The sequence below is a fragment of the Siphateles boraxobius genome, unplaced genomic scaffold, assembly GCF_051911475.1.
Source record: "Siphateles boraxobius isolate OS27281-9 unplaced genomic scaffold, OSU_SipBor_1 130, whole genome shotgun sequence".
Classification (NCBI taxonomy): Eukaryota; Metazoa; Chordata; class Actinopteri; order Cypriniformes; family Leuciscidae; genus Siphateles; species Siphateles boraxobius.
The window spans coordinates 20,612,501-20,632,966 of record NW_027508734.1 but is presented as its reverse complement, the minus strand read 5'-3'; the positions used below and the strand labels follow the sequence as shown (position 1 = coordinate 20,632,966).

Sequence of the window (20,466 nt, the reverse complement as noted above, 5' to 3'; positions counted from 1 at the left end):
TGTGTGTGTGTGTGTGTGTGTGTGTGTGTGTGTGTGTGTGTGTGTGTGTGTGTGTGTGTGTCTGTGTGTCTGTGTCTGTGTGTGTGTGTGTGTGTGTGTGTAAACCTCAAAAATATGTAAATGCATTCTTGTGTGGCTTTTAATTTAAATGGGATATTTAGTGTAAACTTATTTTTAAATTTATTTTCAATTTAAGCCAATTTAAGTAGCTTCAGTTTACCAAGCTGATTTTTATCTTTTTATAGGCTATGAGTAGCTTCACTGTAGCCTATAGCTGCTTTAAATGAGTTAATTCATATTTTTCCAAACATTGATGACAAAACTAGTGATGACCAAATTTGTGTTGCTTTAACTTATGTTTGTCTGGTTGTGAAAATGTGAAGTTGGTAATTGTATTTCTCAGAAATAACCACATTTCATATTTCAATACTATTAAAACTTGAATTAAGTCCAAGGCCAAAAAAACAAAAACACCCCTTTTTTCTGCAGTTGTTTTAGCTCAGGATTATTTTTTCACAACTTCTCATGTTTCAGCTCAAAGGAAAATTTTGACAAAGGAGTCGGTCTGACTTTGCTCTTTAATATGAAACTGTTGTATCAGGCAGAATATAGTCACCTGAAAATAAAGCATGGAATGTTCTTTACATTTTAACACTTTGACATTTGTGAGTGTGACGGTAGATATGTATGCTATAGCTTTTCTTAATGTAAGTTGTTGAAAAACATATAATAACCACTTCTATTTTTAAGAATGAAAATAAAATGACATTTAAAATGACATTTATTTACAATTATATACAATTATTTCTATATGTATTTTGAATAAAACTTAATATTGCAGTATTGCATATATAAATCATAATATGTATAACATTACAACAAGCAGTCAGTAAAATTGTAAATATCTGTTAAATTAAGAGAAAGAAAATGCTTTTTGAATGTTTTTAAAGCCATACATAGGCTACATGTTGTTGATTTAGATTTTAGACAATTAAAAGGAAATTGCACAATATTCCTTATTTAATGTCCCAAATGTATATTCACAAAACTGAACTATAATGTAAACAATAGCTTAATAATTAAACTTGTTTTAATGATTTTTTGATGAGTGATGAACAGGAGATGATTAATAGAAATGCTGGGAATGTGTGTTCTACAATCCTGCTGCGTTGCTGAAGATGTTTTAGCAGATATCCTATTATCCACATGAATGATCCTGGTGTGTGATTTGGACGGAACTCCAGGATCAGATAAAGGACGACTGAAGCTTGTTTGCTTTGCATGCGACTTTCACACCATCCAGAGGAACTCAACTAGATAATTGGCCACAAAGCCCACAGAGTCACTGGCTCTCTTTCCCTGACACAGGCATGCTAAGACATCACTAACCATCACTCGCAAAACAACCAGTCAGGCGTAACAACTGCTCATCTCTTGGCTGTAAAGTTGTCTTAAATTTGCCAATAAAATCAATGTACTTGGGAATTTCATTTGATTTAATACACTTTTTAAAATGTTTGTTTTTATTCTTGGTGTTCAATAAAAAAAAAAGTTAGGTCACATGATGTCAAGGCTCCATTGCTTATTTTATGCTAGGAAATACATTTAAATAAATAGAAAATTAAAAAAAAATTAAAAATGTGTTTTCTAAAGTTTTTAGTCATTTTTAATGCACATTCTGTAAAATAACTCAAAGATCAAATACATAAATTACAAAGTCCTTTTAGGGGATACTTTCTGCTGTAGCTACACAATTGTTCAGTATACTGGCAGCAAGTTCAATAGTATTTTTGCCTTTTTTAGGTTGATGTTAATACGTTTTATAGAAGAGGAAAAGCTGTACCTTTCCCAGAAAGTATTGATGATAGTGATGGCAGTGCATCAGAAAATAAGTTCAAAGGAAGAAGTTGAAGGTCAAGGAAAATAGAAGCAGTGAGAGTGGCAGAGATGAAGAATATAAGCCATAGATTGTTGTGGAAGTCAGGAACTTTGTAACATTATCCTATGGCAGTTTGGAAGATGTGATCCAGACTATAACCAGAGGTCAGGAAATAGGCCACTGCCTATTGGTCTGTCTCACTACACTGACAAACAAATGATCCAAAAATGATGACTAAACAGAATCGAGTTACGTGAGGAAAGTGTGAGCTACACTGAAAAAGAAGTGTCATGTTGATTTTCACTTGTGCTACAATCATTGACTTGGAATTCCAAGTATAAAAAAATGGTAAATCTTTTTTTTTAATTTTTTTTTTGAAACATTACGTCTAATACATGGTTTCATACTTTCCTGACAGCTAAGTCGCATCTGAATTTGAGTCAAGTTTTTGACATTTTCAAATGTAAGTTCCAATTGAAATATAGCAGCACACGATCAAATTGAATGTTAATAGAGCTTTTTAATGTTTTTTTTGGAACATTGAGACTTTTTCACTACTTTCCAGATAGTGAAAATACATTTAAATGTGTGTGAAGTTTCTGACAAGTATCAGGCAAAAATAATTTACCCTAATAGGACAAGGTCAGTGATAAAAGACAGTGACTTTTATGAACATTTATTAACTGTGAAGTTTAAGTTCATTTTAGGGTTAAGAATAAACCAATGCACCATGTTCTGTCAGTGAAGCATTTGTTGAGTCATTGAGAGATGAGCGTGATTTAATTTGTTGGACAGCTGTCTGGGATGTGCCTTTGAATGCATGTGTATGCGTGCATTTGTGCGTGTCTCTGTCCCCTTCAGCCTATTTTGTACCAGACATAAGCGTTATATATTCCTTATGTCTGACATCCATTACACATGATTGCAAGTGATATATAGTCGAATAGAAGGATGATTAAGCTTTTTACTTGTTTTAACTCGTCTTAGGCTGAAGCCTTACAGTGAGTTTGTATTCCCTGGAATGCTACAAACCTGCATTCTCACACCACCTTGAGGCACATGTGTACAATGACTGACACACACACACACACACACACACACACACACACACACACACACACACACACACACACACACACACACACACACACACACACACACACACACACACACACACACACATACACACACACACACACACACACACACACACACACACACACACACACACACACACAAATAAATCCTGCATGGTGAAATTTAATGTGCTGTTGACTGCTCGGAGCAAACAGTGCATGTTACTGCATGCACCTGTTACAGGGACAGTCCACACAAAAAAAAGCTAAGAAATTGCTGTCATAATTTTACATTTTCTAAAATGTATCAAAAATATGTGTTTTTTTGGGACTATACAATGAATGTCAATGGGGTCCAATGTTGTTTTGAAAAAACAGTTACAAATTTATGATGTATTCAGCAGGTTTAAAATGACTGAAATTACATTTTTCGGTGAACTTTGCATTTAAGGGCTTACCCAGATTAAAAAAAAAAACTGTTCTATGATTGTTTTACTAACATTCCCAGTAAGTTATGAAAACGCTTTTCTTGGTTATGTGAACGTTAGAACGCTATTTTATCATTTTGCAAGTATTGCAGGAACGTTACTTCTGAATGTTCTCTAAAGAACAAAAAACATTTGACTAACTTCCAACTAAAATGTTTCAGAAAAATGTTTCATGATTGATCTATAAATACATTTTTTGTTATAATGTTTTAATAACATTATTAAAGACAAAATAACTTTTAATGTACTTTCTATTAGCTTTACTGGAAAAACATTTGTTCATAGCTTTGAACAAGAACGTTGCCAGAAAGTTACCCAAAGTTACTGAGAATGTCTCCTATTAGCTGGTTATATGAGTGAGTGTGCATGTGAGATTCAGTGCAGTCCTTGATTCAACTCTAAAACTCAGCAAAAGCTTATCCTTCTTAAAAATGTTCTCCTCCGGTTTTCCAAACCAACTCTACATACTACAGTCTTATTTTTTCTTTATCTCTAATCGAGCATTAAGTAACAAGTGATGCTGAGTGATTTTGGCAGGTGAAAGCCCATAAAAACAACAGCAGGAAGTGTTCTGTCTCTTGTCTGAAGAGGGTGTGCCGCAGCCAGGGAAGCAGAAGAAGAGGAGATAGATAGGTATGTGAAGACTGGAATGTTAATTTCAGTCACACCTGGGATAAAACACACCTAAAGGACCTGGTCTTTCCCTTTCCATTGGCTGATTTGATCATGACTGACAGCACAACCAACAAATAAACACTCTCTTTTGGCAGCTGAAGGGGTTTGACCTATGATCCCCAATTGTGAACCAATAGCATGTCATGGTTGACTTGCAGATAGGTGGGGTGGAGAGGAAATAAAACTCATCTGTGGGGTGTGTCCACAGTGGCGTACGTACAGACTGTGAGGCTGTACAACACCGTGCAGGTCTCCTGCCTCAAAACTATGGTTTGTGGAAGACGGACTTAGACTTATCCTGGTGGAAAGCTGCCGAGAGCCCTGGAAAAATAACAGATGTCCTCTCTAAACTGGTAATCTCAGCTGCAGTTATCTATATGGGGAGACATGTCATGAAGACTCATTTGCTGTTCTTTTGGCTGAAAGAAAAATGCTGGAGAGAGCAGGTGGGAACTTGTGCCGGAGATTTGCATGGAAGCAGTTGGGAGTTCTCAGTGGGACTGTTGAGTATATGTTCAAATGGTCGTTCACATCTCCTTATCACTTTTCCAGCCCAGCTAAAGATGGTGAATCTGTTGGACGGAGAACTGATAAGGGCATGTGGCTGACACATACAGCTTTGTGTCTGCTGGGCTCTCAGGTCAGGGTGCGTTGGTGATATGTGCACATTTGGGAATGTCAATGACTGAATAACTAGTAGTTGGTAATAAGTTTACCTCAGTATTATTTTAAAACCTTTTCTAACTCTTATGATTTACTTGAACTTTTTTCCAGATACTGCTGACACAGCATAATTAACTGTCATTTCATGTCTTACTTGCATACATATAATCATCATGTTTGAGTTTTGTATTTCTAAATAATGGTTCCAATGAGAAACAATATTTATTAATTTAACTTTTTTTTTTTAAACTATACTAAAATTGAAATGTAGCTGTATGTATGTATATCTCAATGTAAACTCGGGCTGCTGATGAGTTGATGTTATATTTTTTGTCTCTTTTTTATTCAGCTTTACCAAACAGGACACTTCTCAATCACATTAATTACTATAATAATAAGTTAGCAGATTAGATTTATTTACTTTGCAAATTGGAAGAGTATGTGTTACTTTTCTTAATACAGACACTATTATCTTCTGATGGCAATAATGCTCACGGCTAAATTAATACAATACAAAGTTTTATTAAGGCGCAACAAAAATGAATCTGCAAGCAAAAACATTCAGATAAACTGTTTATGTATGGGGGAAAAGAATTTAAAAATTCCAATTTTATTCCAAATGCAACTCATGTAATTCTACAAACTTTACTGTATAAAATGCTCTTTGCCTTTGGCTTTGTGAAAATGTTAACCAACATTCATGTTATGCATAGAATTTTATTGTGATACATGGTATCAAATTACACAAGCACTGGCAATGAAATTTTAATATGAAAGGTATATCAAATGTCTAATTTGTATAGCTATGCACAAGGCTAATAGCATTAAGATCTCACTAATTATTTCATGCTTAAATTTACACTCCTTATTGCAGTTTATCTTATTGTATAGGCATCACCAACATAACAACTCTCCTACATTCTCACTCAACAGGCTCTCCATTCTTTATATAAAGTAATCAGATTAAATAGACTAAAAATTTGGAATGGAAAATTTAGGCGGGAAAAGGCGACACGCTGTTTTTTTAAATGAATAGAGTGATTTTCATTGGGCAAGGTGTTGTCTCAAGCCAGGCCCACCATGGAAGTACTGAGATCCCACAGTCTGCGGGCTGCAGCATCATCCCTACCCTGAGGAGCCGCCTCTTTGGGTGCACAATCACTGCAAAATGACCAAAAGAGAGCAATGAACAAAAGCATAAAATGATCATTATTTAACGACAATGCTCGGACAACAGTGTGAATAAAAGCTTTAAAACTGTATGGAAAAAAGTTTGTTGTTTTTTTCTATTTTGACCTTAATTAAAATGATGAAGACATCTATTGTAAAACTTCTAAGCTTGTTCGTTGTATCAAGTTCGTCAACTTCTTCCTATAATTGCCTGTCTATGATATCTTGGGAGAGGTGACACACATGCAACCACGCTAAAGTTGTTTACACCTCCATGCATGCCTTGATGAGCATAGTCATACTAAATTGCAGTTAACACATGTGACAAAAAAAAAAGCCACTGACCTGTAGTAAAGGCCACTGGTATTCTGCAGACTCTCATCCACAGCACAAAAGATGGTGGTCTGTGAACCCTGCCAAGGTGTTTTGACAAAGAAAATAAAGGGCAAGAACATCAGCCTCTTCCACAGAGGCAGAGCGGGTAAAAAGTGTCGGCCGAGTTCAGTACGGATCACCCCAGGATGCAGAGAGTAAGTTGTCACTCCTGTGCCTGAATGACATACAGGGAAAGTGTTTGAAAGCAGCATGAATAAGAGTGTGACACTGTGATGTTTCAATTAAATAAGAATGAGAAAGTTTTCTTTATAGCTTACCTTTCAACCTGACAGCTAGTTCACGGGTAAACAGAACATTGGCCAGCTTGCTCTGTCGATAGCTTATTTGTGGATCATAGTCTTTCTCCAGGTTTATATCATCAAAATAAATCTTGCCTATCAAACAGAAAATATGTATTGAAATGTAATGAGTTTTTTTACATTTTACAAATTGTACATGCCTGTCTTGGACTTACATGTCAAATAAACACTTTAAATGCATTTACAAATATTGTAATATATTAAAATAAAATATGTTGGAAAATAATACCATCAATGCACAATGCCCTACAATGGTAAAATACAATTACCTTACATTTTGTCAAAACTGAGCATCTTGTCAGGGATTTGGATAAGGAGTTCAATTACTGCTTACAATAATTTAAAATTATGATAAAAAAATTATAAAATGTGCAAGCTTTTTTTTAGGCATAATTCAGCTAAGTACATAAAGACATATATGTGATTCCACACCTTTCTCATGGGCCAAGCTAGAAACATTAACAACACGGCTGGGTGTTGATTTCTTCAACAAGTCCAGAAGTAAGTTGGTAAGCAGGAAATGGCCAAGGTGGTTCACCCCAAACTGCATCTCAAAGCCATCTTCTGTCTGCCACTGTGGGCACATCATTATCCCTGTTGGCAGGAAAAAAAAGAAATCAAAATAAATTTAAATGAATCCATAAGTAAACACATACAATACATAGGTTTCATTTGCTGACAAAGCAAACCTTGTAATCTGTTGCCAAAAATAAAACACTTTGTTACTATATCAACCATGTGCTTATGCATTATAATCTGTCTGACATTCCTTACCAGCGTTATTAATGAGAATATCCAATCTCTCCTCATTCTGCTGTACATCTTTGGCCAGAGCTCGGACAGACTGCAAGGAGGCCAGATCCAGCATCTTCACAACCACGTTGCCATTTCCGCTCCTCTTCCTGATCTCATCCGCTGCTTTGTTGGCTCTGTCCATGTCTCTGCAAGCCAAAATCACTCTTGCACCTGAACAATGGAGGTTTAAAAACAGTAATTGTTGTGACAATGCAATATTTTGTGCAAACATCAAGCCTTCAACAAATACTACAAAGCTCTTATGCACTATCCTTGCTGACCACAGAAGTTTCTAACTTTGAAGGGGTTTCATTAGCCTCAGAATAACTAGGCCATGTTAGTGTGGTGTCATAAGTTATGGATTGCTTAATTAAACCAGTTTTATCTCCCCCCCTGTGAATTTATCATCATTTTCAAACCCATTGGATATACCATTGTAGGTACTGAATATCAATCAGTATAAATATCAATCAAATGAATAAGATAGAGCCTCCAACAATCATCTAACCAGCCTGTTTGTGAAATTAAGGGACAGAGTTCCATCGGCACTGTTATGAGGGTCATTGATGTCAGGCTCATTTTGTGTCTGGATTCAAAAAGTTATTCAAAAATACATTAAACATTCAATTCAGACCAAAAAATTGAATTGTATACACCTCTACTATGATAAACATGCAATCAACTTAATTTTTGTGGAGCTTAAAAGAAAAAAATGTCAAGGTGGTGTAACTGTCCAGAGATTGTAAAAAATAGTGACTTTAGTATTTTTCAGTAAAAAAAAGCTATTTTGTTTTAAACTATAATATTTGTTTAAGGGTGTTTCTGCAACTACGGGCACTTTTGACTATCCCCAAAAAAAAAAATCAACCTCTATGAATTCAATTTTAACCACCACAGTCTGTAATACATATAAAAATGTGCACAAAATAGAATGTAGTCGTTAAGATTTTAATCTGGAACATGTTTATTTTTTATGTTTTTCGGGTCATCTTCTTAAAAAGTGCCCTTACCGCAACGTTACAATAACATTCATTTTATACATTTTTCTTTAGTTATTTCTATAAAAAATGTAATATATTTAAATAGCTTTTCCAAATTTGATGCAGTTTTGTGGATACTGATATAAAAAAAATAATATACAAAATAGGGAATTTCATGTTTTTTTCTATGCCATGTAAAAAATTTAAAGTAACCTTAGATGTCAATTGTTTCCATACACACAAAAGATAACATATTTAACTTTTTATAAAAGATGTTGCAATTTCAATGTGTTAATCATCTCAGCTTAAGTGTAAAAATATTTTTTGGGCAAATGAAAATGTGAAAAAAATGAAAATAGAGCAGTGCTGCGGTAATGACATCTTGTGTCGGTAAGGACACCATGTTAAACTGCCATGTTAAAAAATGGCATGTTTAAATATATACTAATATATACTTCAGTACTAATAATATACTGAATATTTGTAATTTAATATACAGTAAACCTTGAATTTGTCATTACCGCAACACAAGGTCTTTACCGCAACACCCAAATTTGCTGCGGTAGAGATATGTTGCGGAAATTAAATTTTTGCTAATATTTTAGCTAATAGGCAGCTAGCAAGGCCTACCACATTAGTTTTGACTCTTAGCATCTTAATATACATGAATTCAACAGTAATATACATTTATTGTAATGTAGTTCAAAATACACAATTATTAAGCTGAATGGTAAGGACGCACAATGAATACTAGAGCAGAAAAGATGATGTTTACCTTATTTTTTTGGTATCTTGTGAGTGAGGAAGTTTGGTGGCCCAGTCTGTTAGCAATGTGCTCAAGTGATAATTTCTGTTTCCATAGAAACTAGACTTGTTTGTTTTCGATAAAATTTCAAAATCAAAGCTTTTTTCACTGTTGCGGTAAGGACTCAAAAGTGTGGGACAGACACATTTAGTTAAAAAAATCATAAAAATGATCAATAAATAATACAAAGAATTTTAAGATGCTGTAAATGAATTTGTATATTAAACAATTCCATTTAATATAATGTCAAATTGTAATTAAATTAGCTTATTTTATGTATCTCAACATTGAGACCATAGGTGTGGGAGATTAACAAAAATGGTGTTTTGAGCTATAAATGCTTCATAATATTATATTTAATCACATTAATCAGTAATTATATTTTTTGTCAAGGTGTGTAATGGCACTGTGAGTATATTTATGAAACATCAAATGACAAATTTTAACATAAATCTAAAATTTCACTGCTGGGACTTAAAAATGCCCGTAGTTGCAGAAACACCCTTAAACGTTTGTCCTCTAAATCAAGTCAGTTTTTTGCCAAGTCACTAAAAACACAAAACAGAGTGGACCTCTTTAGAAGACCCTCATTACCACGGCTTGACATTAACTTTTTTGCTCACCAGCCACCTTTAGGGTGACCATTGACTTTGCATTGCGAGAGGCTGCCTCCTTGTCATTTATGACATATAACAAAAGACAGAAAAAAGCCTACAAGCTGCTGTGTGACAAGGTGTACAGCAAACAACCTAAAAAAAAACAGAAATACATTTTTATAAGCTTCCGAACCGTAAAAGCCAGCCTTTAAGGAGACAAAATTGGATACAGGCAATAAGACGTGAAGCATCAGCAGGAAGAATGGGTAAATTGTGGGATCCTGACACTCAGTATGGCTACGTGTGCACAATATATATCCTCCTCTCAGGTCACATAGGGTGGTGAAATAAGCAATCGACATGGTTAAAATTATGATTTTTTTTTACAATATCATGTCGCATTCCAGTGGGCGTAACGTTAGTTCTCAGAGTAGTGTAGCGATTCTTAGCTCAAATAAAGGGAATTTTAAACTGGTCAGAATATGATCAGTGCATCTACTACAGTTTATAAAATTATCCCTAATGGGAATATTTTGCCAATGTTTCTGTATGGGCAATTCAATACAACGAATTATAGTCAATTATTCATACAGGGAGGCAAAATTAGATCAATTCTTATATCAATTCTCAATCACAACGTGTTATGATTGAATATTAATATATCAATTGTCTATTATAGATCTATTTTCAGGATAACACTTAATGGTTATATAATTTGTTATCGAATGGTTTGTTCGTCCAGCAAACTGATCACATGATCTTTTATCAAATCACAAAAGGCTATCCTTTTATAGACTTTCAATAGAGACTGTTCTTCTTGGCCATGAAAAACAGCTCTCTCTCGTTCTATAAAATAAAATACTCTTTAAAGTTTCAGCAGTTGTAAAGCGTGTAGCTTTCAATCGGGCATTAAAGGGACTTCAATATGAGCACAACCAGAATCAATAAATGAGTATATATGGTTTTAATAAAGAAAATACTACGTATATCGTGACTAAGATTACACGGAATAAAATGTATATACAATACAATAAAACAATGAAACAATGAAAGTCAGAGATTCAGAGAGTGATAGAAAGAGGGAGAAGAAGGGGTTACATAATGGCAAATTACCTGGACAAAACCCTCTGAGAGACAACAAGAATCAAACACCTTAAGCAGGGCTAAACAATCTTAGGCGCATCTAAATCTGAATAGAAATACGATACTTGCAAATACAGCTCTCTTGTGTTGTAGCTTGAAAGTGTGCCTGTGTGTATGGCCTCGGAGTCCTTCGAAGCTGCGCGTTCACGTGAGAGGTGGTCCGTGTTGCAGGCAAAGGTGCCAGATGATTCAGGCTAAGTTCATTTCACTCGTCGGAACAATATTCATTCAGAGCAAATGAAACGAGTGAGTTAAGGGTTTGTGTTTAATACGCTGTCGGAGGGATTATAGAGCTAGAACGAAAAGAATTATAGAATTAGCTAGAATTATAGAGCTGGTATTGTGTATCCTGCGGAAGAGTTTCAGATATTTTAGTGATATGTATCGAAAAATCAATACTTTTGACAACACTATATTGCACTTAGTTTATTATTTCAGATACCTTTTTAAAGCTACAATATGTAATTTTTTCACCACAAGGGGTCGCTAAACTCTTACAATAACAAAGGCGTAGATTGATGACGCAGTGAATGAGCGTGGAATCATGGAACTTGTTGTCATGCCGATGGATCTAACATTAATAATATTTAAGGGGAAATAATGTTTATGAGTGAATACATTGATGTTTTTTAACATGACCGTGTGAAGCAGGGTGCGATTGCTAATGAGAGACATCAGATATCAGCATCACACACGAGTCCCGCGGATATAAAGGAATGAGGACATTTCATTCTACCAAACTACCCACAAGTGCTGAATTACTACCCAAACTGGTCAGTTTATTTGACGAATTAAACATGAGGTAATGCAGAGCTGTTTCACTTGGTCTAACGTTACACTATCATACTAAACTGCATTTGAGTGTGTTGAAAGTTATAATGCTATTCTATGTGTTAGTTTGTTAGCTGAATGAGACTAGCAGTAAGCTAGATCAACATTAGAATAACATACTGATCATATTCTAACATTTCATCATGTTGAGCTATATAACATTGATTTGTTTTATGTACATTTGCTCACCTGTCTAATAAAGTGCATGTAAGAGTGGCGTCTCTTTCAACTCGAAGATTGTTTGTTTGTTATTTCTCCTTTTGTCCCAAAGTCTGCTTGCCATGGTCCATAATGTTTGAACAAAACAACAACAGCGTGCCGCTATACATTACGCAGTTGTCAAAGTCTGTCGCCATGGTTACTATGGCAGTACAAGCGGAAACCAGGGATAATGCAGGGGGGCACTATTTAAAATAGTGAATTTCTCTGAATTTACAAAATTTGGAAACATTTAGGATAATTTAAGTACACAATTGAAAGAAATATATAAAAAGTGTTTTTTGGATGTTTTGATACAAAATTCTTACAAACTGTACCTTTAAAAGACTACAACTGAAAAGTTGATATTATATAAAATTCAACCCGCCAAAGTGGCTAGTTGGAGTGACTGCGTTACAAGCCACCACTGAAATCCACCCGTATTTGGCGGTTGGGCGGGTGTTAATGTCAAGCTGCTCATTACTGTGTTTTAAGGTTGTCATTAAAGGTGCAGTAAGCGATTTCTGAAAAATACTGTTGATATTTGAAATCACCAAAACAAACACGCCCTTACCCAAAAGGATAGCACACCCACCTTTATGGCTCCACCCCCAAAATTCACAAACAGGTGTGCATCCTCGTTTCCTTTCCTCGCTTCCTTTCCTAGCGCCTCAGCTCCTCCCCCTGTAGGTTGTGAGGGAAGAACGCGAGGAAAGAAAGTGAGGACGGAGGAATCGAATGAAAGTTTTTTTTTATACATTGGAATACTTGATCACTCGAGCGTCACTTCATAGCGTCATCAGCAGCGCTCAAAGGATCTGCCCTTATGTTGTTGAAGTTTGTTTATTTAAGAAATGCATAATGAATAATAATAAAACAAGATACCCTGTTGAAATATGTGAGATGTGTAGTTTATATAAACAGCAAGGGTAACGTATAAATTCAAATTATTGTGACCGATGTGAAGGGGGAGGAGAATGTATACGTGCGTCACGTTTAGTCAATAAAACACTTCCGCATAGGATACACCTGTGTATCCACGCTCATAACTCCTCTGAAAGCCTCCTCACTCCTCGATCCTCGACTCCTCGCGGTGCAATTAGAGAATTGAGATGTCCTTCAAGATGGCTGTGCTTGATTGGTTTCCGGGTCATAGGATGGAGGACAGAGGAGCGAGGAGACGAGGAGGAATATTGAGAAGCACCCAGGCTATGCAACACAGGCACCTTCCCCTAATGAGAAAACCTTTACTGCTGATTATAGCTGCCTACAAGTGTGTTGGTGCTCCATCTGATCCACTTTCAACAGTGTTTCTCAGAAATCGCTTACTGTTTTCAGTTTTTATATTTGGGTCTTTTTTTTCTTTCTTTCTTTCTCTTTCTTTCTTTTATCAGATAGGGTAACCCGACAAAGAGTTTTAAACTTGATTTAATAGGCTATTGTTTTGTTATAATTTTGAACATCCTTACTTATATAATATCACAAAATAGACTTGATACATAGACCTATAATGATGCCAGTTCAACTAATACTTTAAAATAACTTAGGAACTCCATTTAAATGATCTGACCTCTCTTGGCCATGTCCACCGCAGTCTCTTTACCGATACCAGTGTTGGCTCCCGTTATCAGGACAGTTTTGTCGTCCAAGCGCGCTCTGCTGCGGCAGACTCCACCACCCAGCCATCTCCGCAGGGCAAAGAGACTGACACCTACGGGTACAGCGACATCATTACCTCACCTCTAAACTTTTCACTCTCTTTTTTGTTTAGCAAAAGTGGTGTTTATTTAAATTTTTACAAAAAACAAAGGGGATACATATATCACAAATAAAACCTTAAGAAAACAGGATAAGAAACTCAAGGTACAGCAAGACAATAAATTACATTTTCAAGCAAGATACAGTAAACAGAGACAGTCTACTAAAAAAGCAATTCACAAAAAAATATAAAGCAACTGAAATTAAACATACAATAAATTAATAAATATTAATAAATAACATGTAACTTAAAAATAAAAAAAATGTCATCTTTAGGAAATCAGGAGGTAACTCTTTTGATGAAACCATAATTGTTTTAATTAACAGAGCAGTTTTAGCAGCTTTCTTGTTAAATGACGAACAAAGGGAGTCATAAAATAATTTTAAATCAACACAGAATAGCCTAAAATTGGGCTTAGAATCAATGATTACATTTATGGAGACCTCTTACCTACTCTCAAAACGTTGGTACGCTATATAAGCCCAGGCAAAGGTTATCCAATACACATGCAAGAGGCGTGTAGAGATATCAATAGGATAATATAAAATAAGATATATCTTAAATGTATAATTATTTCTCATTATAATAAATATAACAGTGTTCCCACATCTTTCAATCAATAAAATCCCATGACTTTTTTCTTTTACCTTTTACAAAAACCAGCCTTTCGTGATTGCTTTTATCATTTGATATACTGCAGGCTCTAAAAGCAATTTCTGCAAAATTATACACACTCTAATAAATTACGTTTTTGTTTCCTGCCGCATTTAGAATCTATTGATGAAATCAAATTTCCACGAGTGTAAATGTCAGTTTTTAAAAAGTGTCTCATATTTACATGTTTTTGGTTAACGTGGGAACCCTGATTATTCTGGGAAGGTATATCGAACAAGTAAACATGCGAACTATGGTTTAACGTTTGCCTACCCGTAACCAGGACGGCTGTGACACCTGCAGCGTGTTCTTCCACAAACTCCTTCGCTGTCTTTGTGTATTCCTCCATTATTACACCTGGTAGATTCACCTTCAACTACTTCAGCTCCTTCAGAGCATTGAAAGCGTCTGCAGACAGACAGAGAGACGGAGAGGTCAGTCACCGCCCACACACTACACAGGAAAAGAGAACTTCGGAGTAAACACAGTGGACTCACTTGCTCCAGCCTTGAATTTCAAAAAAAGAGTCCGATTGTTGGTTGTAAAATGCGGCTTTGGCATTCACAGGAACAACAATCATCAATAGTGTCATAATAAATTTGAATTAATTAGTGGTGCTAGCTTACAGTCTGATTTAAGCCTGGTGGACGATAAAACGGGCGAAAAAAAAAATTTCAGTGCCACTTACATTTTCTTTATGGGGTCATTGTAATTGTTAGAATAGGCTTTGGGTGTGTATTTTATACTTTCTATTCAGGCGAGGACCTGAAACATGGAGGAGCACATATTTGTGTGCATAACCTTGTGCTACAAAATGCCAAAGTTTAAGGCCCCAGTCTATTTTTTCTTCTTCCTAGCCAATGAAAAAATAACAATGATTTGAAAGGTCAACATTTGAGTGCTGTGTTGAAAATCAAATATTTGGAGGATCATAAAACTCGCAAGCATCACGTAACTTTGTTGTTGATTGCTATACAGCATTAACAAAGAATATTTCAGAACTCATAGTGAAAAAGTGAAAACAAAATATGAATACAAATATTTATTTTAAGTCTTCTACTTTGTAAATTAGGCTAATTTATGTTGAAAGATATAGCCTAGTTTTTTTAAAAATTGCTTCTTTTTATATATGTATTTCCTAACCCACTTCCTGAGTCTTCACTCCATATAACTATCAGAGCATGACAACTTTTAACTATAAAATGTACACCAACTAGTTTATGAACTGTAAACAGCTTTGCTTTGTCCAAGTGATAGGATATTATAAAACCACGAGATAATAAGAATGATATTATTGCCGTCTTTACTGCCACCTACTGGTAACTGTATATAGAACAGGTCAGTCAGGAACTTAGAATTGAAAAAATTAAAAATAAAAATGATCAGAAATGATCTAAAATAATTAATGAAGTAATCTCACCTTTATTTATTTTGAAAAATAAAACGCCAAATAACCCGGAAGTATCCCGTCCTCCTGCCACGTCAGTGGTGTCCGTGTCGCTTCAAGCTGTCAAGTAGCAGAGTGAGTTCCGCAAACCAGCAATAATCAATGGAAGAGGCTTTCTGTGCATTGTAAAGAAAAATAATTTAAGTTTTCTTCCATCATGAGACGCCCTTGTCTTTTAATTTTGGGTGTGTACATAGCCTTTATAAATGCCACCGAATTAACTTTTGAATTGCCCGATAACGAGAAACAATGTTTTTACGAAGACCTAGAGCAAGGAGTCAAGTTTGATATAGACTTTCAGGTAATTGACTCTTTCTGTGTTTTGCAATGTTGGTTTGATTATCTTTTGCTAGGTCACGTTTGTTTATTTTTTTACCTTTTCTTTGGAGCACAAAATGATATTACCGTGATAGCGTATTTTGCGGCTTCAGATGTTATTATTCAACACTGTTAAACAACTGAAGATACGATGTATTCCATATTCCCAAATTCTAGTACTAATTGTCTCCTTTTCATACAGGTAATTGCTGGAGGAAACTATGATGTTGACTGTTTTGTGACAGATCCGTTGAATAACATGCTGTATCAGGAACGAAAAAAGCAATATGACAGCTTTTCCCATACAACAACCATGAAGGGAGTGTACAAGGTCTGCTTCAGCAACGAGTTCTCAACCTTCTCTCACAAAACTGTATACCTGGACTTCCGAACTGGAGAGGATGCTAGATTATTCCCTGACATGAACGGAGCGACAGCTCTCACACAGGTGAGAAACACAAATGCCATGCACTCACATACAGCATGCACTCTGCATATATGCATTTGATATGAACCTCTGAATAAATCATGCAGATGGAGTCGGCCTGCTTGTCTATCCATGAGATCCTGAAAGTGGTTTCAGATTCTCAGACCTGGTATCGTCTTCGAGAGGCTCAGGACCGACTCAGGGCTGAAGATCTGAATGAGCGTGTGCACATTTGGTCCATTGGGGAGGCCATCATCCTGTTTGTGGTCTGTATTGGCCAGGTGCTAATGCTTAAGAGTTTCTTCAATGACAAGAAAGCCAGTGTTGCCACTAGCACATAGACCTAGATCTCTAGTTTGCCGTCTTCTCTCCTTGAAGATAATCTGCTGATTTATTAGTCTGATCCCCTTAAAACAAGAAGTCTTGACTATTGTCTACAAATAATAAAAATAACCTTGATGTCAAACAAAATGACTTAATTACAGAGTCATTTAGTAAAAGCTTCACAGAGTCTATTATCTTGTGTTGTATGTTCAAACTCGCCTCTATGTGCATTGCTCACTGTTGCAGTAATGGAAATTTACCTGCTGCACCTTTATAATGCCACATCTTACTCTTTTTGGTTTCTACCAGTGTTGTTTGTTTTGTTAATTGTACTTTATCCACTTGAAGTGTGCCTTTGTCAACTTTAAATGCATATGTCTTAATATACCTTTATAGAAAACAAATAATAGTTTTGTATGGTAACTATAAAGATATGATAATGAATGATTATGTTGTTGAGTTGAACCTCTATTTTTCTAGCAAGGCCCTTCTTGGTTTATCCCACATGCAAAAGGGAAATCCATGCAGGTGATTTATTTATATGTATAGATATTTCTGGCAAACTATAAAAAATATATAATTTTACCATCATCTCTTAAAGGGGTCATGAATTGAGAAATCAAAATTTCTTAGATTTTTTGACATGTAAGAGGTCATTGTACTATAAAAAAAAAATTCTGCAGGTTTCAGAACTCAAATCTTCCTCGTTAGTCCAAAAACAGCTTTTATTGAAATTCTGCTCCAAAAACGTCTACTTCTACATCCTTGTATCTTTGGCCCCACCCACTGGCACATTACTGAGATGAGAATAAAGATACAGAATCACTGGACTAAAAACAACATTACCTTGCAAAGGATCTAGGAAAGTCGTTATTTATTTTCAACTAGGCTATGTGAATGTCTTTTATTTGTTTGGTACATTTCACTGTGGATCTTTGGTAAATCAGTCGCAATTTCGGCACAGGCTTTGCAAATAGCCTTTTACTATAAGATATGGACACTAGTCACCTGACAGTAATGCCACAACATGTAAGTAGCCGTATTAATTCTAATGCCTGATCTGTGATCAGTGATTTCTAATATGATTCAAGTACAGTCTGACATTCTTTGTCTCAAAATCGTTTATCGCTGTTAATGTGTCAGAGTTCTGGACTCTCACCAAAACTCCCGTTTATCAATGACGCTGTCTACACGGCACAATGAATTACATGAGTTACAATGACGAGATCACTGCATTCGTGTCTGTCATCGGCTACAATGCTCATCGCTGCAACAATTCATGCGGCAGGAGTAGATCTAAATCCAATGCTATAATCAATTAGCCTGGCAAGCCAGACCTACATCAAGATGTTAGGTCTGGGAACTCACAATTGGCATACCTCAATCCGAGGGGCGGGATAAACGGTTGTCTTTCAAATTCCCTCTCTACGCAATAGGACGGTGCTACAACCAACCAGAGCAACGAACGCCTGTGGCTGAGTGAGTCCCATGCGTTTTTCCACCACTGTAGCTAGTTGATAGGCCTACATTAAACTTTTGCGTATCCGGTCGTCAAAACTCCGAACACATCTTCCTTTTTTTAGAATGACTTAAGTGACGTTCTCTTAACTCCAAGTCATCCAGAGTCGCGGCCAAAGCCGATTCGAAAGACCGCTGTTCGCCAGCAGCATCTTCTTTGTTTTCAAGTAGCAGGGAAATCCAGTAGCACCTCAATGCAGTACATGAGATCCACGGGGAGGAGTCGGATCAAGATCCAAGGGATGGAGTTGGGTAGGATTAGGGGTGGGTTTAGGGATTAGGGGTGGGTTTGGGGATCAGGGGGCGGAGATGGGTAGGTTTAGGTCAGGGGTAGGCAAGTTCGGTCCTAGAGAGCCGCTGTCCTGCAGAATTTAGTTCCAACCCTAATCAAACACACCTGAACAAGCTAATCAATGTCTTCAGGATTACTAAGGCTATAGGCAGGAGAGGTTTTTTTCAGTGTTGGAGCCAAACTCTGCAGGACAGCGGCTCTCTAGGACCGAACTTGCCTACCCCTGGTTTAGGTATATGTAAGGTGGGAGGAGTTGGATCTGGATCCGACTCCTCCCCGTGGATTTCATGTTCTGCAGTGAGGACCATCTCGGGAAATCACGCGGAACCGTCACAACTCTGCTGTCATTATGTTAAGCCCGCCCACCAACTCCACACGATGTAATTGGCCTGACCAGAGTTTGGTTTTTCCAGCTGGAATGCCAACGGAGAGTTGCTAGACCACACTTTGCTGCAAAATAATTTTTGTACCGCTAGGGTGCGTCTAGATTTCTAGGCTAATAAGCAATAATTTTCATGAGTATTTAACCTCGACAGCAATAATAGTAAAGGTTTTCAAAAGAGTTTCACATGCAATGCTTGTTTCATGTGCAAAGATGCTAGCCAGTCACAGCAGTGGACGTTTACCCTCAGTTCAAATCAGAGGGCTATAATCAGGGTAGATGTAAAAATCATATTTGCACTATAAGTGCACATCAGGAAACAAAATAATTTCAAATTCAGTTCATGACCCCTTTAATTATAAATTCTGTCAAGTGCAAACTGCATGCACACAATTGATGGTTTAAGGGCTTACATCGTGTCTGTCACATATTTATGACTCTAACTGAAACATCAACTTATTGTGCATTTCAAAAGCTATTTTATAGACCTATTTCATATTCCCCAAATATTTGTTACAAACGTAGCCTATCTCTTTTTTCATGTACCTGAACCCTGGAAGTTGAATTGATTTGTGATTGCATTGATTTATTATGTCATTATTACCTTAAATTGTGTTGTTGTATATATTCCTGCCTTATGTAAATTGAACAATTAAAAGCAAAGTTTGGGATTGATTTTATGAATCGTCTTAATGGCATATAATTATGGACATAGCAATAAGATTTTGAAACATCTGTCCATATGACAAATCTATTTTCATCTACACAGTTATGAACATTGACTCTCACTGGCTTTCAGTTTATGAATACATTTCGCCTCAGCCCTCCCTTGAAATAATGCATGAATATGGATGGGCTGTTGTGCCTGAGTCTATTCAGTGCATTGGACTACCTCCAACGTTGGCATAGAACCACCAACGGCAGAGACCACACCGACCAGTCCGAAGGATAATGATGGGGAGCAATGACTCAAAAGGGCTTCTGATCACCGAGAAGGCTCTGTCTGGCATGTCTGCAGTGAGTGACATGTTGCGCTCGTCCTAAACACTCGTGCGTCTGTACTGACTGGCCAATATGTTGAGCCGACTGATGAGTGGCAGCGATCGGACTCTTGACAGGGAATTCAACTGTACAGTGCGACTGCTGGACGACTCGGAATACACTTGCACGGTTCAGGTCAGTATTAACATGTTTTCATCATCACAAGCGAATGGGGATTCATTATCCCCATCACCGACACACGTGCTTTCATGTTCGCGCTGCTGATGCTGCGCATTCAAGCGGGAAAATCCGCGATCATCTGTACGAATCTGGACACTGCACAAGGGCTGCAATGCGTAATGGCTAATTA

General features: G+C 36.5%; 3 protein-coding genes across 3 annotated transcripts in view; 2 read left to right on the top strand and 1 right to left on the bottom strand.

The window, feature by feature from the left end:
* Positions 1-5,176: 5,176 nt before the first annotated feature.
* On the bottom strand, positions 5,177-14,911 carry LOC143737313 (retinol dehydrogenase 11). The gene is made up of 7 exons (XM_077228568.1): positions 14,681-14,911; positions 13,565-13,705; positions 7,421-7,612; positions 7,079-7,240; positions 6,605-6,721; positions 6,297-6,501; positions 5,177-5,942 (listed from the first exon to the last, which is right to left on the bottom strand). Exons 1-7 carry the CDS (start codon positions 14,754-14,756, stop codon positions 5,846-5,848), a joined length of 990 nt encoding a protein of 329 aa, XP_077084683.1. The 5' UTR covers positions 14,757-14,911; the 3' UTR covers positions 5,177-5,845.
* A 978-nt stretch (positions 14,912-15,889) lies between these two features.
* On the top strand, positions 15,890-17,368 carry tmed3 (transmembrane p24 trafficking protein 3). Its single transcript, XM_077228567.1, has 3 exons — positions 15,890-16,155; positions 16,375-16,620; positions 16,707-17,368. The coding sequence occupies exons 1-3, from the start codon at positions 16,012-16,014 to the stop codon at positions 16,938-16,940; spliced, it is 624 nt and encodes a 207-aa protein (XP_077084682.1). The 5' UTR covers positions 15,890-16,011; the 3' UTR covers positions 16,941-17,368.
* Positions 17,369-19,973: 2,605 nt separating this feature from the next.
* The window catches only part of frmd5b (FERM domain containing 5b), a 68,701-nt gene continuing 68,208 nt past the window's right edge, over positions 19,974-20,466 (top strand). Inside the window, exon 1 of the mRNA XM_077228563.1 lies at positions 19,974-20,291. Coding sequence (XP_077084678.1) covers positions 20,190-20,291 — 102 coding nt within the window. The 5' untranslated portion in view covers positions 19,974-20,189. The remainder of the gene's footprint in view (positions 20,292-20,466) is intronic.